Source organism: Pyrgilauda ruficollis, unplaced genomic scaffold (genome assembly GCF_017590135.1).
Source record: "Pyrgilauda ruficollis isolate IOZ18807 unplaced genomic scaffold, ASM1759013v1 scaffold47, whole genome shotgun sequence".
Classification (NCBI taxonomy): Eukaryota; Metazoa; Chordata; class Aves; order Passeriformes; family Passeridae; genus Pyrgilauda; species Pyrgilauda ruficollis.
The window spans coordinates 1,650,659-1,676,757 of NW_024526266.1; the positions used below are offsets into that span (position 1 = coordinate 1,650,659).

At 48.9% G+C, this 26,099-nt stretch overlaps 1 protein-coding gene across 2 annotated transcripts in view; it reads right to left on the reverse strand.

The window, feature by feature from the left end:
* Window positions 1–1,471: 1,471 nt before the first annotated feature.
* TNR (tenascin R) overlaps window positions 1,472–26,099 on the reverse strand; it is a 28,996-nt gene continuing 4,368 nt past the window's right edge. The window contains exons 3-21 of one of the 2 annotated variants that reach the window (XM_041479034.1): window positions 25,518–25,781; window positions 24,563–24,678; window positions 22,020–22,170; window positions 18,992–19,261; window positions 16,710–16,895; window positions 13,865–13,954; window positions 13,489–13,752; window positions 12,577–12,846; window positions 12,347–12,466; window positions 11,705–11,848; window positions 10,941–11,054; window positions 10,534–10,677; window positions 9,783–9,913; window positions 8,676–8,808; window positions 5,527–5,678; window positions 4,513–4,609; window positions 3,598–3,759; window positions 2,004–2,167; window positions 1,472–1,591 (exon numbers count right to left, since the gene is read on the reverse strand). In XM_041479034.1, the coding sequence (XP_041334968.1) occupies window positions 1,472–1,591; window positions 2,004–2,167; window positions 3,598–3,759; window positions 4,513–4,609; window positions 5,527–5,678; window positions 8,676–8,808; window positions 9,783–9,913; window positions 10,534–10,677; window positions 10,941–11,054; window positions 11,705–11,848; window positions 12,347–12,466; window positions 12,577–12,846; window positions 13,489–13,752; window positions 13,865–13,954; window positions 16,710–16,895; window positions 18,992–19,261; window positions 22,020–22,170; window positions 24,563–24,678; window positions 25,518–25,781 (3,092 nt within the window). Of the gene's footprint in view, window positions 1,592–2,003; window positions 2,168–3,597; window positions 3,760–4,512; window positions 4,610–5,526; window positions 5,679–8,675; window positions 8,809–9,782; window positions 9,914–10,533; window positions 10,678–10,934; window positions 11,055–11,704; window positions 11,849–12,346; window positions 12,467–12,576; window positions 12,847–13,488; window positions 13,753–13,864; window positions 13,955–16,709; window positions 16,896–18,991; window positions 19,262–22,019; window positions 22,171–24,562; window positions 24,679–25,517; window positions 25,782–26,099 lie in introns of both variants that reach the window. The other variant, XM_041479033.1, reaches the window with a different exon arrangement.

A 26,099-nucleotide genomic window follows, 5' to 3' on the forward strand; every position in this document is an offset into this window, starting at 1 on the left:
CAGTGATGAGCTGCATTGTCCTTGGATGCAGGGATGAGTCCCTTCTTGAGACCAGGCCAGTGACAATGCCCAGCATTGATCAGAGTCGTTGGAGAGGAGTGACAAGCACGGTGGTCATTTGGGCTGGGTGGAGGTGGGGACAATAACATCAGGGCACAGACTATCCAAAGGGTCCATCTTCCTTGAGACAGGAGAAGCTAAGGGTGGGAAGAGTGAACTCCTTAATTCTTCCAAGGGCCTTGAAGCACTCCAAAATCTGAATGGAATCCCTTCCAGGAGGGGAAACTTGATTTCCTGTTAGAGAGCTGGCAATTCCAAGGCACTGAGATTTGTGTCCTTCTTGTGATGGCATTGAAGAGGGATGGCATAGGAGAAGGAAGGACATGGGCATTCCTCAGCTTGCACTTCTCTTGCCTTAGCTGCATTGCCATAATTCCCTGTGTGCGTGGAGGGCCATGAGCAGGAGCACCTGAGCTGTGACAGCTGCTGGCTTCAGGCTGGGCTGCAGTTGTGTGATATCTTTTTATTGCTGCTCCTCCTATGAGACTCTTTTGTTTGGGACCAGTGACCTCAGTGAGAGAGAGAGCATGATGGAATGTAGAAATAACAGAGGAAATGGGTCCTAGATTTCAGGACTACAAGTAGGGATTTTTCTCCCAAGTCTTCTAATTTAAGTCCTTTCTTTTCCATCAGCATAACCCAGGCAGATATCATGGACCTGGAGTGGGCTGAGTTCAGCCTGGAGGAGTGGATAATGAAGGCTGGGGCTGGTGGAGTAGTTCTTATTCCCATACACCTCATGCACACGAGGATGACTTTGTGGTGGGACCAGCACAGGTGTACTCTCTGGAGTTTGCCTATGTATGCAGATATTTGCCAAGCCCTCCTGTGAAAACTGGGGATGGGATGAGCCTTTGCTCATCCTCACTTAGTCCCCATGTGTGCAGAGCCTGCATACAGGGGAGAGATGGGCCTCTGCCTGCTGGAAGGGTTGGTGTCTACAGGATGGCATGAAGCTTGGGACCTCCCTGTTGGGAGGGGACAGGGAAGTTGGGAGGGGACAGGCATGCCTGGCCATGACTGGGCTGGAAATGGCCACACCAAGGTACCTGTGGGGAAAGTTTCTGCCACAAGCCCTGTGACAAACATTTCTAACAGGGTTTGCTGGGGATTTCTATGTCTTTTAAAAAAATATCAAAAAATCTGTCTCTTTCTCTTTCTTCTCATGTTAAGGGCCAGAGTATTGGGATAGGGAGACTGGAAATTTGGTATTTCTCTGGGACAGATGCAAAGCAATGAGGTCTTTCCTTTCCCATGGCCTTTCCTTGTGCCATGGTTCCCTCCAGCACTTGTGAGGGGCAGCTTGCTATCTCAGACGAGTAGTAATTTTTTTTTTCCCTTTTCATATTATAAAATACAAACAAATGACAGAAAAGGTCAGGTGGTGGGAGGCAGGAGGGGTTCAGCTGGCTCAGAGCTGTAGGGACCGTCTCTTCCTCCCAGAGATGTTACGGTGGTTGTAAGGTCGCATCTTCATTTCCACAAAGGGGATGGAGAACTCGTGGCCTTTCCAATGGTACCAGTTAATCCCCTGGCAAAAGGGAGAGAAAGGCAGAGGGTAAGAAAAGACCCTAACAAGAAACTAGAGTGGGAGAGGAAGGAAACAAGGTTGATTGGTGTAGAGGAGCCAAAAGGAAAACTTGCTATAGCAGGAGCACGCAGCTCCCCTGCTTCTATAGCTTGATTGGTTTTTTTCCCACTGCTAAAAGGCTGATCAAATTTCATGTAGGTAATTTTTTAAATCTAACACACTACAGCAAATGACTATGGCAGCATGTGTGAGGCACAAAGCCTAGTTGGCTTGAAGGTGGCTCCCTTTGCCCGCTGGTGTGGGCTGATGCCACCAGTTCTGACCCTGGTGCACCAATCAGACCACCCCCAAGGCTTGCTGACCTATCTCCCTGGAAGAAATTCCAGAGGCTTTGACCCGGCTGTGCCCTTACCTGACTGTGCCGGGACTCTCCGTACTTGCCGTTGAGGTTGGTGCGGTGGCAGTTCTTGTACCACCAGGCCCCTTTGTAGGACATGGCACAGTTGGTCACAGCAACGTCGTTGTCCCTGTCCTTGGTGGAGAAGGGGCGTCCCTGGTGATAGGTGAGGGAGTCTCCTGTGGAAAGAGGTGCCGTTAAAGGTGATGGAGTCTGAGGTATCTGGTCTTTTCACAAGGAAATTGGGATATTCTGGGTTTGTGGTAACCATTCCAATCAATGGCTCAAACAGCTGGCAGTCTGGGGATAACGTTAACTGGAATTGTTCACAACTGGCTCATCTGAGGTCCTCTGCTGTCTGTTTAGGATCAGTGCAGACCGTAGCAAATCCTAGAGACTTCTTGGCTTTGTCAGATGAAGTGCTTGGATATGTGTTTGGATCTGAATTGCAGTGTTTCAGAAAATAATTCAATCCCAAATTTTGGTGTCCCTGACTTCCCAAAGCTTGGCTCTGCTATATAACTTCAGGATGCTTTCAGCCTCCTTCTTTCCTGTTAGTCAAAGGGAGCTTTTTCTCTCAAAGGAGACCAGACATTCATCTCTTGAACCAAGATGCTTGGCCACCTTTTCTCTCTTTGGATAAGGAAAAGAAGCTTTTTGGAAGGTGTGTGATGTCTTATTCCACCAAAACCTCTAACTTGATACTGGGTAACTAGACAGCTGTTTTTTTTTTTTTTGTGAAAGAAAAGCCAGAGTAAAATATGGTGAATTGAGTGATGTATTTACAGGAGACATAATAAATATGCTTCTTGGTAATCCCTAAGGACATATGAAGTGGACCCATGCTGGCTGTGTGCAATCCAGCCATGGAGGGACTATTACTGCCATCCTTGGCAGCAGGTTGGGTGCTTTGTGCCCTGGGATTTGAGGTTAGAGCAAGTGCTTTGTTGCACACCATCAAGATTCCTCTCACCTCTCTTCCAGTGACAACTAACTGGTATTGAATAGGGAAATTCCTGCATCTTGGGTATGTTGTGGGGTTCCACCTAGTACATGGTGGAAATTCCATCATGGGGGCTTGCACTGGGCATGTCTATCCCAGATGAAGGGGCTACAGTTGTACCCCTTCTCCCTTCTTGAGGAAGAGATCCCCTGTGCCCTCCCTCTAGCACCCACTCTCTTCTGATGGGCAACTCTAACTCCCCTGAATCAACCAGGTAAGCAGGTGTGACAGTGTCCTTGCAAAATTGGGCAGTGTTTGGCCTTTATGTGAGGAAGTGACTCAGAGGATTTCAGATTTTTCCATAGCTGTGGAAAGACAATAAATACAGCCTCCAGCACGACATCAATAGCCAGCTGTGGCTGTTGCCAAGTGAGATGACACCTCTGATGGTTGACCTGGTTATTTGAACAGCAATGTCTCTGATATTAAATATCTAATCCCCAATGGAAAATCCTGTGCCCTTAGTGGGATTTATCAGCTTTGTTTAAATGATGGACCGCAGGAAGGCAGAAAGGACTATGGGTTTGCATGTTGGGATTTCCTTTACAGTCTTGGACCTACCAGTCACAGGATTTCCCAGGACCCTTGCTAGCACTGAGGCTGTACCTGAAGTGCCATTGTAGTCCCCAATCCGCAGTTTGTAGAGGCTCCGGGAGTCACCAATGGAGAACTTGTCATAGTAGGCGTACGCTGCCTCCTGACCATCCCTCATGTCTATTCGCAGCTCGTAGCGCCCTTGGGATGTGATCTTGTGGATGTTGTCCAAGCCTGTCGAGACAGTGAAACACCCAGTGAGGCCTGGGGCCGGATCCGCTCCGTGAACAAACAAGGAAAGCTCTAGGCAAATAAAACAGTAGTGGGAAATGAGAGCAAGGAGAGGAATCAAAGAGCAGCAGCACTTGTGAGTTTGTGTATCTCCTGGCACTGCTGGGGTCTGAGCTCTCTGTCCCCACTCGAGCTTCACTTCCCTGTGTCTATGAGTGGTGGGTTCAAGGCCCAGCTTCAGATTTCTTCATGCTGCTGGAGCTTGGAACATTCAGCTGTTGAGCCCTGGTGCTACTTATGTTGTAGTTAAGCTTGATACAAGCCAGAGTGTGTTTATGCTGCAGGTGCCTTTGGCTCATGTTCAGGTTTTGGAGGAGCACACTCAATTTCAGAGCTGTGCTGTCTCCCACTCCCTCCTTTCCTGCTTTCATTGGACAGCTGACTTTCTGGCCACCAGTGCAACCTGTGGTCATCCAATGGACAATGATGGGTTTTGGTCCATGAAAACTGACAGCATACTTACCCCTCTTCTCTCCTAGAGAGAACAAACTAGGGAGCTGTTAACCTTCACAGTGTGCCTTTATGTGGTGTGCCTCTGCATGAGCTCCTAAAGTGAAGGGCAGGGAATGAACAGAAGGAAAACTGTCTGAGGGAGAGGGTAGAGGAATGTGGTGAAGGGCAAGGAGCCAACAGCTGACACAGTGCTTATGGAACTTAGGTTTGACACCAATGAAAGGCAATCAGGGAAGGTCATACCCAGCCAAAACTCATCCTCCAAGTTTCCAAAGCCAACCCGGTAATCTGCCCATTTCCGGAAGAAATCGGTCAGCCCGTTCTGCCGCCGCTGGAAGACCTGATGTGGAGGAAGACCAGGGGAAAATCACAGTGATGGAAATGAGAAACAGCTTTGCCAGGCTTTGGACACACAAGGTAAAGATAATAATTTTTCTTTCCACTGTGCCTTTCAGGGGAGAAAATTGCAATGCCCATCCAGTTAGTGTTAATTGCGGGCATGCAATTAATTCATGTGCAGGTGTAGAAACAAAGAGATAGCAGATAATGTCCAAAGCAAATTAATGGTAGAATAGGAAGGATTTGGCCTTTGAGGTTTCTGCCTTAACTAGTACATGGTTCCTCTGGTTTTCTAGCACATAATCCTGCTTTGAGCTGGCTGTTTCTGTGATATCCAAGAAGATGCTCTGAAGCAGAGTGAGAGGGAAATTTACTGGCTAGAAATCAGCATTTGAGGAAGCCTGGTTTTTTTTTTTTGGTTTTGACTATACATCTAGCAGGGTTTTGTGTAATGTGTGTAAGTAAGAGTTTGACATGAATAAGATCAAAGCACCATGGCATTATTTACTTACACTGTCAGTCCATCTACGTCAAGACAAGCAGTGTTTGTGCAGCTCAAAAGCCAAACAGGCATTTGTTTCTAAAGTTCTCCTGTGCAGACTCAATTGGGGTGAGGCCTGACACCCTCCTTCTGCAGGCAGTGTGAATCATTCCCCGTGAAACCTACCAGCCATTAATTTCATTTCTAGAACAATAAATCAGCTTCACTCACAGATTTTGCTCTCCAGAAGCACTGCAAACATGCCAAATAAATCAAAGGGCATTTCTCCAAGTGTAACTATTATTACCGGAGCGTGGGCCATTCCCTGCGGCGTGCGAAACGAAGCGTGCGATGCTGAGCCTGCTGTCATTCCCGTGCTTTGCTGGTAGGGGCTCAGTTACTTTGTGGTGGGGACAACATGCCACATGGATACTCACAATCCAGCCACCTCCATCAGTGGTCATGTCGCAGTACACGGGCACCCTCTGGCTGAGGTCCCCGTTGATGGAGATGGTGTAGACCCCGCTCAGCGTGTCTCCGTTCATCAGGTGCTGGGCACAGTCCTGAGGGTTAGCAAACACACGTCCTCCTGAAAAGTAACATTAAAAAAAAAAGGTAAAATTCATGCAAAGAGACATCTTTTCCCCATGCTTCAGGCTCCACTAGTTACAATACAGGGAAAGTCTGTCTTGGCTTCTGCATTCCAAGTAATTCCACGAGGCGGTGAGACTTTATATCTGCCGTTGACCTCAGAGGACTTACTGGAAAAAAAAAGTGTGCATATATTAATTATTCTTCCATATGTCTTATACTGGAAGGGTGCATGGTAACGTCACAATGAATGATGAGGGATGTCACTTCTTGGACCATCTTTCTGCACTGTGTCTGAAACCCTGGGGTTTAAGCTGTCACCAGCATATTTAGACAGCTGTGAAAATACCAAAAACCTGTTCTCCTCTCAGGACTGCCAGCTCTAATCAAGTTTTATAACAGTACTCATTCCAGGGGGATTCTCCTGATTCTCCATGCCCTTGGAAATGATGGTGGACTTATGCTGAGCTAATTGTCACTTGCAAGCTGAGCAGGAATGAGGCTGTGTGAGATGCTAGAGGTAGGTAGCATGGGCTGTGTGACTGTGCTACAGGTGTTCTCTAAGGAGGAAGCATCTTATTTTGTGGTCAGAGTTTAGGAGAGTCTTAATTATGACAATTGTTCTGGCAGCACTGGAATATCAACTCTGGGAACATTTTTTATTTTTTTTTTAAATTTAAGACAGAAGAGGGAAATACATCTTTTTCTTTCGTGTTGCTATGTTTGGATGATGGAATGAATGAGTGCAGAGCTGGCAATGTGGCATGGTTTTCAAGGATGTCTCTGTAACAAACTGAGAAGGTATGAGGGACCTTCAGATCTGTGCTCTGTGTGTCCATCACAGTTGTGTAGTGCCCCACAGGACCAAGGCACAACCCTTGTCTGTTGCTTCCCACTTGGGTGTATTCCCCCCCACCTTGTGACATGAAGACTTGAAAGTCATTGCTGTGTCCAAATGAAAAGTTCCTCTATTTTTTTCTCCCTACCTTCATGGTCTGTAGCACAGCCTGGTGAGACATTGTTAGTATTTTATAGTATCCAACAATGAAAACTTCTTCAACAACACCACTTTGGGCTCCCCTGAGCTCTGTGGAGTTGCTTGTTTCTTAATTTATATTCATGTCTTAAGAGCCAAGGAGACCTTGAAAGACATTTCAAACCACTATAAATAATAAATACTGTATCTGTTTCTTCCTTTTGTCTCATCTGTATACAATTCCCCAAGAACCTTATGCAAACATGAAACAAAAGAGGCTGAGCTATTAATATGTTAGGGGGAATAGAAGAACCCCGGGATGTGTACTTTAAGCAGAAGGAAGCAAAACAATTTAAATTAAGCCTGGGTGGCTTTCTTTACCTTTTTTTTTTTTTTTTTTGTCCTTAAAGACAAGTCCTTTTCTCTGCAAATTGCCTTGATGCATTGCCAGAGTAAACTGAATTGCAGATCTGGATGCTTTGATGAGAGATGCTGTCCACGGATTGCATTGCCTTGGTGATAGCTCCTGGTTGCTTCTGTCTCATCAATATTGGGGCAAGTGGGGAGAAACTGACTTGCTGCCAATGCCTATCTTCATCTTCAAAGCAAGTTAAGCGTGTTTGATGCTCCATCAGCTGACAATGGGAACTCACGTTGCTGAGGTCTGACGCTTCTGTTTGATGGGAAAGGTGCTCTCCTTGCCTGACATAAGGGGGTTTCTGCTGCTCTATCCCACCTGAGAAGTCACCCCCATGCAGCTTCATCCCTGGCTCCCAAGCAGCCTTAAAGATTACCTGTCTTCTTCTATCACCTGTCTGAAATGTACTGCATTTATGCACATGTGTAAGAGGCAAGAACAACAGGAAAGCATGTTTAGTAGATGTATTAGAGAAGTAATTTCTTTTTTTTGTTGATGTAAATAGTTTCTGTTATCTCTTAAAAGCAGGTGAAGAGACCTTTGCATGTAACTGAGATGGGGACGTGTATCCACAGCAGATTCAAAGAAAATTCTCCTAATTCGAGAATTAAACAGGCAGATGGGAGGAATTTTGGTGGACATAATCTGGAGACTTCTCAGTGCTGTTGAGGCCCAGGAAAAACATGACTGGGTTCAGCCCTGAACAAGATGCATTCTGTCTGTAAGTGCCCTGGCCTAGCCACACTTTTCAAAGAGGACGAGGGACAATTTGCTTTGCATAACTTCTATTATGAATGGTTGTAGAGGATGGGAGCAATGTTGACATTCTCATGCAAGCTTCATTCTTGAAAGAGTAAGTGTTCTTTCTGTGAGGGTCGTGGTGACTGTGGATGCCCACCTTTGATTTCAAAACAAAACCATTCCCATTACTTTAGTGCCTTAGTGGATTGTGAATGCTCTGGAATGAGAGTGGGGAGGAATAATGGAATTACATAAAGTGCTGGCTCTGCTGTCTGTGACTCCACTAGTGGTGGTGGAGATGCACCTGCTTGATATTTCCAGGGATACCCCAACCCTGAAAACTTTCAAGGTCAAATTCAACAGGGCTCTGAGCAACATGATCAAGTTGAAGATGACCCTGCTCGCTGCAGGGGGATTGAACTAGATGACCTTTAAAGATTCTTTCCAACCCAAAGTATTCTGATTCTTTGATATTTGTGAGCAATCAGATCATGCCCACAGCGTGGAGACAGTGGCTGGGTCCTCTCCCAGCGGCATTCCTGTTGATATGTGTTGCTGATTTTAGTGGGTGTTTTTTCCTCTGTTTATGCACTTGAGGATGGACACGGGCAAGGCAAAGGGCCTGGCAGATGGTTCCTGGTCTGAAGCTCAAATCCCTTTGTCCTGGTCTGGGTCTTGTGTTTGAATCATAGATCCTTCAGCCATTAACTGCCGTGGGTCGCGGCATTGTAAGTACCCCTCTGTGGATCATGAAGGAATGCTGCCTGAGGAGGGAAAGTCCCTAGGAGCAGTCCATTCCTACCAGCATGAGCTGTGGGCCAGGCTCCAGCTGTGTGGGTGGATGCAGTGTGAGTCCTCACCTGTGGTGAAGGTGGTTGAGATGAGGCCGCTCCGCATGGCGTTCTGGGCAGCTTGCAGGTGCACCGTGTACTCCGTGGTCTCAGAAAGCCCCTCCAGACGGATCCACGTGTCCTCAGCATCCACAATCAGCTCCTGTACATGGGTCCCAGAAGGAGGTAGACACCAAGAGCAACAGATGAGAAAAGCAATGGGGAGCCTAAAGAGCAAGTGAGGAGGGAAGGGAAGCCACAAACTACTGCAGCCCTTGGAGCCTGGCTGAGGAGCATTGCATCATTGCTTAGATCCCTGGACTGAGTGAACGTGAGATCAGCCAATATAGCCAACATTTCAGAATGGTTTGGGCGAGGGAAAGCAACCTGGTTTGGAGACAGATTTAAATGTTTGCAGTCTGTGTCCTCTGTCAGCTGGGTCTGTTGGGACCTGTGTGCCTTCAGTACAAGATGTGACTGATTGCCCAAGCAGTGCAAGAAATTGAGCTGGCCAAACCTGGTTATCAGCCAGTTTTGACTCCCTTGATTCCTGTCATGTTAATTTTTCTGGCTGTTGGCCAGTGTCACACAGCATTATCAGACCCCTTTTGCAAAGCTATTATCCTCTGGCTGCTGCAAGCCAATCACACCGGCAAAGGAAATCAGACTGTTTGCCATGACGTATTTCTGATAGTGTTTGTTGCAGCTCCTTCAGACAGCAGATGTGGACACACTCATTAAATAATCAAATGTATTGTATTGCAGAATTAATTACCTGTCTGTGCCTATCTTCCTTTTTACAGGAAGGGCAAATGGCCTTTTTAGCATCTCTGCAGAATAATATTCTCCTGCCTCAGCTTGCATGTGTTTCACAAGCTGAGAATTGCCCCTGTTCCTCCAATCTTTCCAGGTAACCCCTCTATGCCCAGACCAGTAGGTGTGCATCAACATTTTACCTTAGGCAATCTCTTCTTGCTTTTTCCTATCATCCTGCTTAGCAGGAAGTAGTGTCTGTCCTTCTGGCCTCCCTGAGCCACTGAGCATCGTTCTTTTGCTTTGTTTGGCTTCTCCTGCTTATTTTAACACGGTCTTATTATTCCCTGACTGAATGAGGCTCTTTGGTGTGAGGGCTCTCACCTTCCGGCTGCCATCGGTGGACCTGTAGGTCATGACGTAGTTCTCGATCTCTCCCACGGGAGGAACCCAGGACAGCAGGGCGCTCCGTCGGGTGACTTCGCTGGCTGTCAGATTGGTTGGGGGATCCAAAACTGCAAGAGTGGATAGGGACACAGGGAAGTGCAATTTCTCACACACCACCACCTCAACCTTGCTTCCCAACTCAGTACACTGTGATTCAGCCTTGCAGCACTGAGCTACAGCCCAAAGTCCATCCTCACCCTCAGTTTCAAGACCTCATCACCATCCCCAGGTGTTCCCTTGAACAGAGCTCTGCAAACCCTCTAGAAGTCCTTTTCTACGTGTGTGCCACCTTAAGGGTCACAGCTGTGAAATTCATGTGATATGGGACCTGTCAAGCAAAATGGGTTGTTGTGTTCTTCTGGACAACGGCCTTGGGCAAAAACACAGACCTAGTCAGGGGTCTGCTCAGGAAGCCACAGCCAGGGGAAATCACCAAAAGAAAGGGATGGATGGATGGATGGATGTTGAAAGAGTGAAAATAATGTTTGATGCTGGTTGATTAAAATTGTGTTCTTGTGTTGTGCCCTGCACTGGTATTTGGGATTGGTGTTAGTGTCCCTTTGGCACGTGACTAACTCTTCACCCACAAGAGCTATGTAACAAGGGCTTTGGCTCAGCCTTGCTGGCTGCTTTTCCTGGGGTGAGTGCATGGCTAGGGATGAGGAGTGAGGGAAGTGGTTGTACGTACGAGTGGTGAAGTTGGTGCTGATGGTCTGGCTGGTGAGAGGCCCGCTGGTGGCATACATAGACACTGTGTAGGTGGTACTGGGCAGCAGGTTGGTCAGCTGGTACTCCTGGCTGTCTCCATCCACGAGAATTGTTTCTCCCGCAACTGTAAGGAAAAAAGGGATGAGTTAGGGTAGATATTCCAGGTGATTCTCCAAAATTTGTCTCTGGATATGACCTGTGCAGCAGCTGAGCTGTAGTGGTGCTGTTCAGTCTGAAGGGTGGTCTAATTTTTCCCACAATCCCTATAAAAACCCAAGGCAAGGGCTCCTCCCCTTCTCCCTCTGTGAAGGGCACCCACTGAGCCCTGGGCTTTGGGATGGGAGAGAGGTGGAGGTGAGCTGAGACAGAGCCCTGGTGTACCTGCACGGCGGGTAAGGATGAGGACGTAGCTTTCCACCTCCGACAGCGGTGGGTTCCACTGCAGCAGCGCCTCGGTGGGAGTGATGTTGGTGGCCGTGACCCCCAGGGGGACATCCATGGCTGCATGGGAGAGCGATCCAGAGAGTCAGAGGCATTAGGAGACTGGACTATGAACTGGAAGGGCTTCTTGTGGCACATTGCTCTGTGTCCTACCCTGCTGCCCAGACACATGTGCCTGCACAGGAATTAGTGCTGCCCAAGCTAGAATGCGGAGATGTCGTAGCTTGTGTTACTCTGCTTTTTGGCTGCTCTTCCACTCTTTTCTAAATGCCCAGTCTGGCTTGTTAGGGGTTTTCTTTAGGCTTTGAGGAGTCTGGGGATAGCAGAAGGTTTTATTCTTGCAGCAGATGCTGTTTGTGACAGGGCTTCCCTAGGGATTATTTCTGGAAATCTGTACTCTGTTTGGGAAAGGTTGTCATGATTGCCCAGCATCATGTTTCTGGCTTCGCTGTGCCTGGTACACAAGTTTATCACTTTTACCCATGACTACCCATGCATATTTGGGATAAAGTTTGCTGAGACATACTTCAAAAGCCCACACTGAGCCCTTGTGAGCCCTGCTTATCATCTCCAGCTTGCATCCAGCTGGTGTGAGGTCCAGCTTGCTCTCAGTCACCTGAGTATTAGTGCAAGCAGGGACTGCCAGCCCTGGGCAGGGCTGGACCTGACACTGTTTGATTGTTCCCTGCCCACCAAGAGCTCCTTCCCACCTGTGTACGCAGTGATGGAGGCCAGCTCGCTCTCCTCCCGGCCCCGCACGCTCTTCACCTCGATCTCATACTTGGTGGCAGGCTGCAGGTCCTGGAGGATGTACTCGGTGGCATCCCTGGAGATGGTCATGCTGTCCGTCCTTCCTGCAGAGATGGAGCCAAGAGCTTTGACATCACAGCTGGCCCCATCCCTGGGGCTCAGGAGGGGCTTGGGAGGGGAGGGCAGTTCCACAAGACACTGGAGGTAACTGGGTTTCATGCCTGCAGGTGCACTCCTGTGTGCCCATCACTCTGCTGGCCTGGCCTTTCCAGCATCACTGACAAAACTAGGGCCAAGGGAGCTGAGGTAGGCAAAGCAGATGAGGGAGCTGGGATTTCAGGATTAAGCTCTGAATTTAACCATCTCTGGGGGCCATTCTGTGTGCCCCTCTGTGCCCAGCTGGCTGCAGTGGTCCCTTCCCATCCTCATCCCAGTCACCCCATCCTCTGCCCTGGAGCAAATCCCAGTTATCGTCGTTTTGCCCAAGGCACTGAGATGCTGCCTGGGTGAGGATGACCCAGTGGCTTGCTTGGGCCAGCGGATGGAGGGAGGGCTGGCAGCTGTGAGCTCAGGGCATGAACAGGAGTGCTCTGGCCCGTTACCTTCGGCAGCACGGTAGGATATCCTGTAGTGGTCAAAGGCAGCGATGGGAGCACTCCAGTAGACCATCATGGACTCCTGGGTGACATTGCCCACCCTGAGGTCCTTTGGTGCATCAATCCCTGGTGAGATGGAGCACAAAGAAAAGCTGTGGGAGGCAGGTCCACTCCCCATGCCCCTGCCTGCCCTCCCCGGTGCTGTCCCGTGCCTGGTGGGGGGTGTCCCGTGGTACCTGTTGTGATGGAGCCCACGACGGGCTCAGAGCTGATGGTGCCGTGCACGGCCACCAGTGACACCAGGTACTCGGTGGAGGGCTGCAAGCCCGTCAGGCTGGTGTGCCTGCGGGTGCCATCCAGTGTGACCTGCTGTGCCTCCTCCTCCTCATCCCGGGGGCTGTAGGTGAGGATGAGGCGGTCTGCTGGTGGGGATGGGTCACTCCATGTGACATTCACACTGGAGGATGTCAGCTGGGAGAAGTGCAGCTGTGAGATGGGCCGAACACCTGGAAGATGGAGAGGAGAGATGCAACCCCAACCATCTGCAGATCCTTACCTCTGCGTTTTTCCCAGTGCTTGAATGGGAAATACTTAAAAGAGGTGGTAAAGCTGAAGGTCTGGGCTCTCAATTGATCTGAAACTCTGCTGGGATCTGAAACTCTGCTGGGATCAAAAACCAGGAGGGGGAAAATGGTGTTTCTCTCAACTCCACCTGCAAACATCCTCCATCCCAGACCCACACAGTGGGTGATGGAACTGTCCCACTGCAGATGGTATATGTTGTCTGCACTTCATGACTGCACACTTTTCAGCCAGAGGTCCTTGTGAGGTCCCCCAAGGCTTCACTTCTTCTTCTTATTGGCACACAGGCCACCCTGACCACAGAGGACAGCAGAGGGCTGTCTGTTTTCCCCAATTCTGTGTTGTCCAGCAAAGCAAGTGTGTTCAGTGCTTCTGTCCAAAGGGATTGTGCCACCATATTGGTAGGGCCATCCTCCTTTTGAGGTCAACTGCTCCTGTTGACACATGGACCCCAGCCCTCATCCCCATCACCACCTCATGGGTTTTGGCGCCAGGGATGCACTGGGCTGGCAGAGATGCCAACAAGGTCTGTACCATTGCCCCCATCCCAGCTTGTGTTTCTCTACCTGTGAAGGCATCCACGGTGGCCTCCAGGCTCTGCTGCCGTCCCCTCTCAGCAATGATAGAGATGGTGTACTCTGTCCCGGGCTCCAGCTCCGAGAGGGTGAGCTGTGACTCATCCCTGGACACTGTCACTTCAGAGGCCATTCCCGAGGCAGGGGTGAAGGTGATGCGGTAGTGGTCGATGGGACCCGTGGCTTTGGTCCAAGCCAGTGAGATGGATGTCTCAGTGGAGGCTGTCACCAGCAGGTCCCGGGGGCTGTCAAGCTCTGTGGAAGAGGGTTGGGGCAGAGCTTTGTCCCCATGCACACACTGTCCTATGGGGGCATCTGAGCCATAGCAGCCAGCTGTGCTTGGAGCAGGCAGTGGGGCCAAACTCACCAGTCCTGGCATTCATGGTCGCTGGCACACTCTGCTGGCTGTCCATCACGGCTGAAATCCCGATGCCATACTCCGTTCCCGGCACCAGATCTACCAGGGAGTGCAAAGAACACGACAGGGTTTGAGAGCAGCACCTGGCAGGGTGACCTCAGGCTGTGTGACCCCTTCTTCCAGCTCCCACAGGTGGGGGCACAGGAGGGCCCTCCAGGGCATCCCTGGGCTTAGCAGCTCCCCCATAGGTCAGCAGTTCCTCTGCACATTGCAGAAGAGCTGAGTCTTTTCAAAAAGCCCTGTCGATGCCTTTGGACAGGGAATTTGGGTTATTTTAGCTCAGAAACAAGCCATTTTTAAAAGTTGTTGCTGAGGTCTGCTGCAATTGCTGGTGGTGAGACAGAAGCTCTTGTGTGTGTGAGCTGAGATGGGAACGAGAAAGTAGCTATATTTTTTTCCAAAGTGATGCAACATCAAATATTGTCATAGGGCTGGTGTCTTGGAGAGAAATAAACTATGCACAGTAAATGAAATGCACATTAATTGGGAAAGGTGCAGTCTTTCTGGGAGCTGAATAAAGCCCTGTTCTTTAGGGTGGACCTATCCTGAGGTGCCTCTCTCAAGGAGGTTGGGAATTGAGCTCATCCAGCTCCTTTCCTCTTGCACTGCTTTATCTCCACAGAATACCTCTTGCCTCTGCCTATCTCTTCTGCTTGGCTGCAGGTGGCTTTATTCCCCTCTTCCCTGTGCTTCATGATCTTTCCCACAAAGCTAGAAAAAGCCATAAACTTTCCAGCTCAGCCTGACTGTGCCATGCCCAGGGGCAGCTCCTGGAGCCACCAAAACCTTTCCCAAGAGGTCAGGAGAGAGGGAAACTCTCCTCCCCTGCTTTTCCCTTGCTGCATTGAGGTCTTGGTGAAGAGGAGAAGATGGACCCCCTTGGCCCTGCTCAATAAGTGTCAGAAGTATTCTGGAAAGAAGAGCCTGGCAGAAGGGAAGGAGAAGGAAGAAATGAGCAGGAGGATATAAAGATTTTCTCTCCCAGCTCTTTTGGGATAAGCAAAATTATGGTTATTTCTGTGCAAATGCTGATTTTTAATAGAGACTATTAGGGTCAGGGCCAGGCTTGCTGCACTTTTAAGTGTAAATCTGTTATAAACTCTGCTCAGTGCCATTCCACACTGCCTTTCCTGCAGGTAGATGAGACTGGCTGAAAGAATTGCTAGTTGTTTTCCTACCAGGGATCCCACAAGGTCCTGGGTGACTGGAAAAAAACCCCAATGGGTTTTGCACAACGTCCAACAAGACTGGAGGACATGAATACTCTGTACATAACAGAGCTATGGGAGAGGCTCATGTGCCATCCACACTATGACTATCATAGCTTTTCATGGTTTTTTTGTTTGTTTTTTTTTTTTTCTTTTCCTAGCAGAATGGCTTTTTAATTATTTTCTGCTATGACTAGATTGTTTTGGGTTTTTTTTAAATTGGTTTGTTTATGACATAGTACACTGGGGATAGGAAGCAATGCACTTGAGTGATGATGTAGGCACCATATAAAAATCATTCTTTACAACTGACTTAAGAATCTGCATCTCTGCAGCTTGCAGAGATGCATCTCTGCAATTGGGTTTCTTGCAGCCTTGCCTGAGTCTGGAAGAGCCTTGGCAGCTTTTTTAGTTTTTTTTGAGAGAAACAAGAGACTTCAGGCTGCCATATATTCCAAGGCAAGCTCAAGTCAAGCCATGGATATCATCTCAGTCTGTGTCACTGCTGTGCCTCTGCCCAGGGAGGAGGATTTGGCCCATTTTTAATGCTTCTTCTCACCTAGAAAGCCAATAAATGTCCTAAAGGAAAGCTAGCAGGAGTCCAGCACTGAGTCTCTGATCTCATCCTACTTCTCCCCACGCATCCTCATCAAGAGCACAGAAGAAACCAGCCCTGATGTTTTTCTTCTTTCTGCATTCCACATTTTTCAAGATAACTGCTCTAATTGCCTTGCTGCCCTCCAGCCTTTCTTGTGACTCTGCTGCTGTGCCTGTAACTTAACTTTTGGCTTTCCCACTGACCTTTCTCCTATAACTTCATATGGCAGATTCCTGAGCCCCTGAAGGTCCTGGGAAGGCAGAGAGTCAACATGGAAGAACCTGGTATCCTGCCATACTGAAGAACTTCAAGATGAATGAGAGAACATTTTTGCATATAATTATTTTCTTTGCTCAAAATATGCCACCAGAGCAGCAAATCCACGAGGTAAGCAGTTCTAATCAAAAAACAAGGAAATCACATCTCACGTGGTGCTTTGCTGTGTTGCTGTATAAGGTGTTGGGGCTTTCCTGGCAGTGGGAGGTGGGTGGTGTTTGCAGCCTCTGTGCTGGCCTGAATAATGTACCACTTAAAGGACTTGCTCAAAACCAGTATCTCTAGATTTGGGTCTGCTTTGAGCCCAGTTTGGAAAAAGGCACAAAACTCGGGCAGCCTGGCTCCCCATCACTGCCCACGGGGCATCATCACCCATGGCTCTTTCCAAACAAGCAAAAAAGAGAAGGGTGAAATAATATTTTCCCGTAGATCAGTCTAAACAGACTTCTTCCCATTTCTCCCTTTGCTCCTTGCCAGCTCTATTTGCCACCTGGACAGATCCTTGCTGCAGGTGCATTACTTGGAGGCGTACCCAGACCCACACAGGGGAAAACGAGCTCTATCCCAAGGAAAACCTTCTCTCCAGTAAACAGCAAACTCCAAAACAACCTCAAACGTGTGCCAGCACAAGTGCACATGAGTCTTGGTGCTGATTTGGGATCTCCTTTGCCCTACCTGCTGCAGAGGAGGGGGAGGAAGGGCGCACGCGTACCTGCGAGGGTGGCCCGGGTGGTGGGACCGGCGTGGCGCGGCACCAGGAGCTCGTGGTAGTGCTCCCCGGCCAGGGTGCTGTAGACCACCCTGTAGCTCTGTGCCTCGGCCTCGCTGTTGTCCCAGGCAAGCTCGAGGCTGGCGGGGCTCCGCGAGCCCACCCGCAGGTTCTTGGGAGCGTCGATCTCTGCGCAACACAAGGGAGAGAGGCACCGTCTCAGCGCTGGGAACGCGCCCCGCCGCCTCGCCTCGGCAGTGGAGCGGTGCCACTGTCATGTTTTCTGGAAAAAATCCCCTTGCCCGGGATTTTCTCCTGGGAAGCTGAGAAGCCTCAGTTTCTCCCTGTTTCGTTGCTTTGGAATGAAGTCTGGAGATTGTTTCCCAACGTGTGAATTGTTTTTACTTAATGACCAATCACAGCCAGCTGTGTTGGACTCCAAGGAGTCAGTCACGAGTTTTCATTATCATTCTTGTTAAGCCTTCTGATGTATCCTTTCTCTATAGTTTAGTATAGTTTTAGTATAGCATAGTATCATATCATATCATATCATATCATATCATATCATATCATATCATATCATATATCATATCATATATAAATCTCAGCCTTCTGAGAACATGGAGTCAGATTCATCTCCTCCCTCATCCAAGGGACCCTCACAAAGACCACAGAGGGATACCTGGGTGGGACATCCAGGAGGTCCCCTCCTCCCCGGAGCATGTCCTGGCAGGAAAGGCTGGAACATTTGCTCTCACCTCCTGCTCAGCACAGGCTGTGAGATGCCACCCAGGAGGGTGATGCAGATGCTGGGCACTCGCAGCATCCTCAGTAAGCTGGTTTGGCAGCAAGTTCCATGTTATTTCAGAAAGAAAACTTTTTTCCCTCACATTAAAGTAAAAGAAACTGAGGCACTGTGAGTAAAAGGGCTCTGTAGTAGCCATGCATTGGCCTGGACTGCTCTTAGAAGAAAACCTTGAGCATCTTTACAGGCTCGTTCACACTCACTGCCCGAAGGGTTTGTTTATTGGTGCTGCTTAGGCTGTGTACTGAATCTGCTCTGGTGTGCCCAATAAACCCCTCCAGTGAGCAACAGCTGGGGCTGGGCACCAGCGGACAGTGGGTAATGGTGATGGATCTGAGTTTGGGGGGGTGCTTTTATGTTGCCTTTTAGAAATAAAGCAAGGAAGGCCAATGCAGCAAATCAGTTGGGGTAAGCATCTCATCTGAAATATTTATCTACAGAGATATGTACACACACAATTCACGCACCACAGTTATTACAGTAGGAGCCTCGTATCCAGCAGTAATGTACATGACAATTTATATACTGTAAACCAGCACGGAAATACACGCTCTGACTCCTCCTTTATGGCATGGTAAATTAAATCCCTTAGCTATCTGCAGGCTTAACATTAATTAAAGTTTTACTGACCAGTTAGGGTGTTCAGAGAAGGCATAAAATAACCATGTTTCTGGATGTGCTGGTTTCAGCTGCTTGACTGCTCATTCCTTGGTCAAGGCACCTGCCTTGGCTTATGATGCTGAGTTGGAGTGAATGTCCCCTTGAACTCAGACCTGGGCTGAGCATTTTGGTGCTTTTGAGAATTGTGCATTGAGCTATGGGTGCTCTTAAGGACGTAAACTGCTGAGTTCTGGAGTTCTAAGCTGTGGGTCTGAACGAGCACTGGAGCTGGTGGGGATATGTGTCCCAGGCAGCTTCAGCCTTGATGCTATAGCAAGACATGGACAAGATGGGGTTGGCTTGGGGTTTGTCATCTAAATATGGGGGGTTGAGTCCATCCATGCCTCATCACTGGCATATGGGATCACCTGGACTGCCCTGGGGACTATATGAGCATCTCTGTGGGGCACAGGGCATAAGGAGGACCTTTTGCACTGGACATTTAGTGGCTAAGCAGCCACTAGCAGCAGGGGTGGGGGCAGAGGGCAATTTTAGAGTGTGTATTTTAGGGTGAGCTGGATCATTTGCTCTGCCTGGCTCTCTGACAGGATGCAAGGCACCTGCATTCAGGTGTCAGCATTTACACCTGCATCTTAACCACTGTGTTTTTCATCCCACTTCTTCCTCCCAGCACACCACATTAAACCCCAGCTCACTTGTGCCAGGAGAAAAAGAGGTATCACTAACCCCAGATGCAAAAACCCCTCCGTTTCTCCTTGTTGCAGGACAGCCCATCTGCAGACGGCAGCAAGCCACCTGCCCGTGCTTGCCGGAGGCTCAAAAATTCCCACCGCTTCTCCCAGCAAGGCCGGCTAGCTACCTGTGGTGAACTGGGCAAAGGCTGGCCGGCTCTCGTTGGCACCCCGGAGGGCGCTGACGGCGAGGTGGTAGCGGGCGCCGGGGCGCAGGGCCTGCAGGGAGTACTGGCTGAGGGGGGGCTGCAGGCGGAAGGTGGTCCTGCCGCCCTCCCCGTCCGCCAGCCCGTACTTCAGCAGGATGGCGTCCACCTTGGCGCGCGGCGGGGTCCACTCCACGAAGGCCACCGTGTCGGAGACGTCCCGCACCAGGATCTGCGTCGGGCCGTCAATGACTGCGGAGGAGCGGGGGGAAACGGGCACCTGTTATTTTGGGAGAGTTGGATGGGGAAAGGTGGGAGGTTTGGGGACACCGAGCTTCAGGGATGCTTCAGGCTGACTTTCAAAGAACCTGTTGTTTTGGGAGAGTTGGATGGGGAACGGTGGGAGGTTTGGGGACACCGAGCTTCAGGGATGCTTCAGGCTGACTTTCAAAGAGGCTGGAATTGGTATTTGGGGACAAGGGAGAGAGGTGGCATGGGCAAGAGGCGTGACCCTGACCCCAAGGTACTTCTAGGGAGTGTGGTCCTCGTGGGTGCCCAGACCCTTGTCCCAGTCTCTTGGCTCTTTCCGGAACCCTCTCCACTTTCTGCAGACACCAGAGCAGGACCCAGCAGCTCTCTCATTGGCACCCATTACAGCTATAATGCAACTCATGCCCTTCTCTTGAGCTGGTTGTCAAAAATGATTCCTCTTTGACTTTTTAAGGTGGCATTTCCCAGGATATAAACCTCCTATATCTAACTTTAGAGGCAACACTTTTTTTGCTTTTAGACAGTTGCTTGTACTTTTGCATTGAAAAACACGTAATTTTCCTTTGTGCCCAGCTCTTCAAACTATCCAAAAAACTTTTATTGATGTTCTTCTATGCAATTTACTCTTTTCTGAGCTTTTCCATCATTGGCAAAATTTATCAGCAACAGTGTTATGTCTTTTGAAAGGTGTTGACAACGTGTTAAATAACGTGGGGCCAAGGACAAGATCCAAGTGTTGAGAACTGAGGAATGTCTCTAGAAATGTTCCTGCTTTGATGCCAGCTCCTGGTTTGTCCTTAAACTGAGGAATCAGCTCATAAAGCTGCTGGTGTCTTGGCAGTGGGAAGAGAGGAGAAAATGCAACTGCTCTGGTGAATCTTCATAACTTGCTGGATGTAGGGCTATGGTTGGTGTACAAAAAAACCTTTCAGATAAAAGGTTTTTAGAAAAATTCATACCAGGGATCTAGTGGGAGACCTTTTTGGACATTTCTGCTCTTTTTTGTTTGTTTGTTTGGCAGAGATTTGGGCCCTTCCTTCCTCCACACCCCCAACACTCAACCTTTGGACATCCTGGGCTCAAGACTGGCTGATGGATGCTTTGAGTCCAGCAGGAATTAACCACTACATGGATGGATGGATGGATGGATGGATGGATGGATGGATGGATGGATGGATGGAGCCAAGCCTTGCCATCACTGCTGTACCATGACAGTGCTCATGCATGAAGCTTGCTGGGCAGCCTGTTTTAACACTTAGATGATCACAAGGTGGGTGAAAAAGCCCACTTTGGTTCTGCAGTTTAGACTATACCATATATACATATTCCTGCCATAATGACAGTATATAATAAGGGTCTGCTGAATGCTGCACCTCAGGGTTGGAAGTTCTGTACATATATACATATACCTGACATAGTGACAGTATATAATAAGGGTCTGCTGAATGCTGCACCTCAGGGTTGGAAGTTCTGGGGGACAAGCATGTGGGGGGGTGTTAGAAAAGGACATGGAGGAATTTGGAGTAGTGAGGTGAGGTCTCTGGGCAAAACATCAGAGGTGGGAGCACAGCTGCAGTCCCAGTGTTCAGGCAAGAGCTGGCTGTCCAGCTTGGCCAGGACCAGGCCATGCATACCCTCAGTCTCCAACTGCTTCATGCTGTCCAGCCATCCAGGTGATCCACATCTGCTTAGCTCTGCGGCATAAACATGCCTCTGCTGCCTGATCCTGGCACAAGATGTTGAGGAAGAGCAAGGGTGGTGGGGATAAAGCTCTGGGGGTGCTGCAGAGGAAGGCAGACACGGCAGCACAGGGATGCCTTCACAGAGCACAGATCCCTGAGCCCACCGCTCCACCTGCACTCCCTGCAAAGGTCAACCCTCGAGTTTGAAGTGCCAGCTTCTATTTTTGCTGACTTCCCAGGGAAAGGGAGTTTCTGGCTTGACCAGGAGATGTCTCTATTAAGCCACGTCGAGCTGAACGCGGAGGCAAAGCAGGAGAGGGCTGTGCTGGGGAACTCAGACCTGCAACAAGCTGCTGCTGTGGAGGGACCCTCCCTTCGCCCCCACCGCTGCCTCAATTAGCAGCACCTTATTACAGCCCTCCGGCAGCTATTTAAGTGCTGTTTCCTCTCGGAACAGCTCAGGTGGAGCTAGTAGACGTCTGCCTGGCTTTCAAGGCAGACTGCAACAGATCTGATGTGAAGAGCCTCTTCTCTCCCGTGAGCTCTGCCCATCACTGCATCTCCTTCAGCAAGAAGACCCAGCTGAATTTTTTCTGATCTACAGGAAGGACCAGTGAGTGAGCAAACAAATTGGTTAGGAAGGGACATGCTGTTGCTCCTGGCTCCCTGCCCTGCTGCCTGATTTGCCTGAATAGGTGGGAATTGAGGGCATTTAGTGGCACAAAAGCGGATGGGAGTTTTAATCTGCTATATATGAGTAAGTAATACATTTGTAGATACGTTTCTTGAGGGCATCCAGCCTCGAAAAAGTGAGATTAGAAGAGAAGAATAATTTATCCAGATATACAATAAAAGCAGAACTGAGTCTTCACTCCCAACCCCATTAACCTCACCACGGTTTCTGCACTCGTGACAATTTAGGAGAGAGAGGGACAAAATACTGCATGAAGAAGCTGTGGCTGCAATGTTTGCTGCAAGTTTCATCCCTGCCCATGGGACTTTATTTTTGGGACCGAGCCCTGGCACTGTTGTGCTGCCCCCAGGTGAGGCTCACTCACGGGTTGAGACGCTGTCGGAGGTGGGAGGGCTTCTGGCTTGTTCCTTCAGGGCCACCACGGTGACAGTGTACTCCTCCCCTGGCTTCAGCCCTGTCTGGTTGAAGGTGGTGACAGTGCTGGGGAGCTGGGCGATCACACCACCCTCGTTGTTCTGTCAGGGAATGAAACAAGCATTAACCCTCCCCCACCAAGTGGTGTTTTGGGGGGACTGATGCACAAACAGGAGGTGCCCCCCATGTTGCATCCTTCCACAGCCCTGCATCCCCAAATCACCTTGGCACACCACAGCATGGAGGGAGAAACCTGGGATGAAGTCACCCACCAAGCGTGCAGTACTCGTGTTGTTGGGCTGCAAAATCCTTCCCATCCCTCCTCCCTCCCCAGCTTCTGTATATTTGTGCCTCTGCTGTTCAGAAAGAGGAAAGATGATTAAACCAAAGCCTTGGCTAGACTTGTTTTCCCTGCTCTTCGGGTGCCAGGAGACTTTTGTTGTTGATGTATAGGTATGAAGCTGTGAGGTCTTTATTTTGCTGTCACCTGCTTTTTAGCCATCTTTAGTACCCTCATTTATGCCTTGTGGTTTTGCCCTGAAAAACTGCAAGGCTTTAAACAACTGCACATGTCACCTTTCCTGCCAGTGCTCAGACAAAGGATCTTTTCTTGCTGCTGTCTTCGCTAATAACATGCTAAACAAATCTTTGCACATAACTCTCAATTCATATTCATCCCTTTTCTCATTAAAGAGGAAACCTTCCATTTTAGCCATCAGTTACCATTTTACCTTTCCGAATTTTCTTTGCTAAATCTGTCTTCTCTTTGTCTTTTTCCCACCCCATCCCCAGTGCAGGCAGCAGATGGGCAATCCTGCCTGACCCATCTTTTGTGGGGGTGAGAGCATCACAGAGATCATGGAAGGAGATGGAAAGAGCTCTGCAGGAAGCTGCAAGCATCCTCGCTGGGCTGCTGAGGACCAAATTAGCATTTCCTCACCCAGTTTTTGGGAAGACGGGGAGGTCAATTTTTCTCACAGAGGTTGTGACGCTGCAGTTATAACTCTGTTTTTTTTAGCCTTTGGGAATGGGGTTTGAGTTTGTCTGAGGTGTGGCAATGTTTTGGCATGTACCCAAGCAAGCGCTGCTTGCAGGGCAGTAAAGGACACAGCACCCCCTGCCTAGTTTTAGGAGAAAAGGTGATGATGGAGACACAAGAGAGGCCAATTTTGGCAGCTGATGGGCAGGAACATGCCTGTGACTCTATGTCTTAACTCATGAATTTGAGAACTTCAAAGCCCAGTGAGCTACATCCCTTCCCTACCCAAGACCCTGCATCCAGGAACAGCCATCCTTTTGCATTTTATCTAAATTTATCTGTATTTATCTAAAGGCAGATGTTTCCATGTATTTTTAAGTTTAGTCTTAAAAACAGAAAAAAGAACCAATGGTTTGCATTTATTTGCTTCAGGGGGATGCTGTTCAGCTTAATTCCTAGTAATAGTGAAATGTTTGAAAGAGCTGTTTTTTCCTACCAAAAGCTTTTCTCTGATATTGCTACATTTTTCAGCTTTAATCCTCAATGATCACCTGATGGTGACTGCAAATTATCCCAGGGTCTGTACCTGCATTACATGAGCTTCAACTTCTGACACAATTTGCATGTGGATGTAGCCAATATCACATCAATAACCTCCCAGCAACTCTTTGGAAAGGAGAGAATTGAGTTATTTAATGCAATAGAGCGCTTGCTTTGTGGTGTGCAATGATGCTTCATAGTTAAGAGTATTTAAAACTTTGGGGCCAAATTCTGCAGTTCTCCACTGCCCAGAGCTGCCTTTGATTCCAGTGAAGGTTTTATGCAAGTGAAAACATCATAATTGAGCCCTTAATCAGCATTTCTTTCACTGCTGGGGCTTGAATACCCTTATAAAGAGGCTCCATGTACAATTGAAGCTATACTTATGGCTAAATGGTGTAGAAATTATGAATATAGATTAAATACTCGATGTACAATTTTTGTTGCTGCGCACAGAAAATACGGGGTATTTAGGGCAACATTTTTATCCTTTCATCTTTTTTGGCACGATTTCTACCTGCTCGTCACTGCGATTAAAATTCCATGGCAGGAATTAACTGCGCGTGTGACTCGGGGGTGCTGAAGGTTGTTGTCTGAGAGCCAGCAGCTGCTCGCTCTGATCCAAGCTGCTTTGGGGAGCTTAATGTAGAGAGCAGGGCAAGGAAGAGGAGGAGGAGGAGAAAGAGACTCATAGCAAAGGAGATGGAAAGGAAAAAGAGGGTGCAACAACAAGAGGCAGTGAGGCTGGAAGGTTTCTTTTCCCATCACTGGATTTTTTTGGGGGACATTTCTTTGACACAAAAACTAATGGGGAAATGCAGGCTGGCAGTGTCTGGGGAGTCTGATGTGCAGCACAGAAATGACAAACACAGGCAGGGTATTTTGGGAAGGGGGTAATTGGACATGGATTTTGGGTGTGCTCACTGGGTGCTGCCAGGATACGCCCTGCAGTGCCGTGGCTGTGGCAGCAGTACCTTGGGGATGAAGCTGATCTCCCAGCCGTCGAAGGGGAAGGAGAAGGGCTCCCACTGCACCTCTGCCGTTGTCTCTGTGATGGTCTTGAACTTCAGCCCCTGTGGTGTGGCGAGGTCTGGAAGGGAGCAGGGGTGGTGAGCAGAGCAGGGTGAGCGTGCACATGCTGCTGTACCCACCCTGCTCCCTGTGGGTATTTTGTTATCTGGGCAACAAAAACTTTTGGTATCTGTTAGCAAAATTCCTTTTTCCCTGCTCCACATGGGTTGGAGGGAAAAGAGGGAAGTGCCTAGACCTATGGACACTGAGGCATCATCCCACTGCATTATCGTGTGAACAGAGTGAATGCTGGGGTTGCAAAGGGGTGTCTGGATAGTTTCTGTTTTTCTCCTGCCCTCTGTATCCTTAGTCTCCAAGAAACCCCTCTGGAGGCTGCCATTACAGCCTGATACTCCTGTTTTCCTCTGTGCATCACAGTCCTGGTCAGAACTGTGTTTCCCCTGATGCACAGCAGCATTCCCTCTTGCTGCACTATCATGGGGAGTCATCACGGGGAATCATCTGTTCAGGCACGGGAGGAGAACCTGAGACTTCTGTGTTATATTGTAGTATTTTCTCTGAGGAAAAAATCGTAATGCTTTGGGCCACATTCTGGGGGCTTCAATCCAACTCTGGAAGCTTTTTCTTCTTTTTAGACATCCAGGTTTTCATCCAAACTGAGTCCTTCTGAAGAGGGTGGACACATTTCTTCCTTTCCTATATCCCTATACAGATACTTTTTTTTTTCTTTTTTTTTTTCTTTTTTTTTTTTTTTTTTCTTTTCTTTTTGGGTTTTTTCCTTTTCTTTTTGGAGGCTCAAGTTTCTGCTGCTAGAGTTTTTTATGTAAAAAGTGAGCCAGCTTGAGCACCCCCTCAGGATACATGGGCAGCAAGCGACAAGTGCAGCAGGATACTTACTAGTCATCACCTTGGAGGTAACGGGGATGCTGAAGGCGTCACTGATGACCGCATAGATGCTGACATTGTAGGCAACACCCGGCTCCAGATCCGTGATGGTGATGCTGCTCCAGTCCCCAGGCACCCTCTGCTGGAGCTGGGTGCCCCCTGGCACGGCGGGCTGGTAGGACACCACGTACTCGGTGGCTGCCCCGGGGCTGTCCCACGCCAGCTCGATGGAGCTGTCGCTGATCCCTGTCACCCGCAGGTTCTCAGGAGGAGACACTGGTGGGAAGGGCAGAGGGATGGAGAGTGTCAGGGTGTGCATGGCTTATTCTTCCACTCCTGTGGGAGGGTGTGTAGGTCTGCTGGTGGGCCATGGGCACGGGCTGGGGGTTATGTGCCAGCTGTGGCTGTCTGAACAGCTATAGCAAGGTAAAGGCTCAGGAGAACCTGTGGCACTAAAGGTTTAGCCCCCATGTTGGGATGTGTGGAAATTTATAAAATTAGAGGGTTTTGGGGAAATTGCAAAAGATAGGTTTTAGAGATAGTAGAATTGTGATTAGAGTTAAGTAATAGCTACAAAATTGGTTAGTAGAAAAA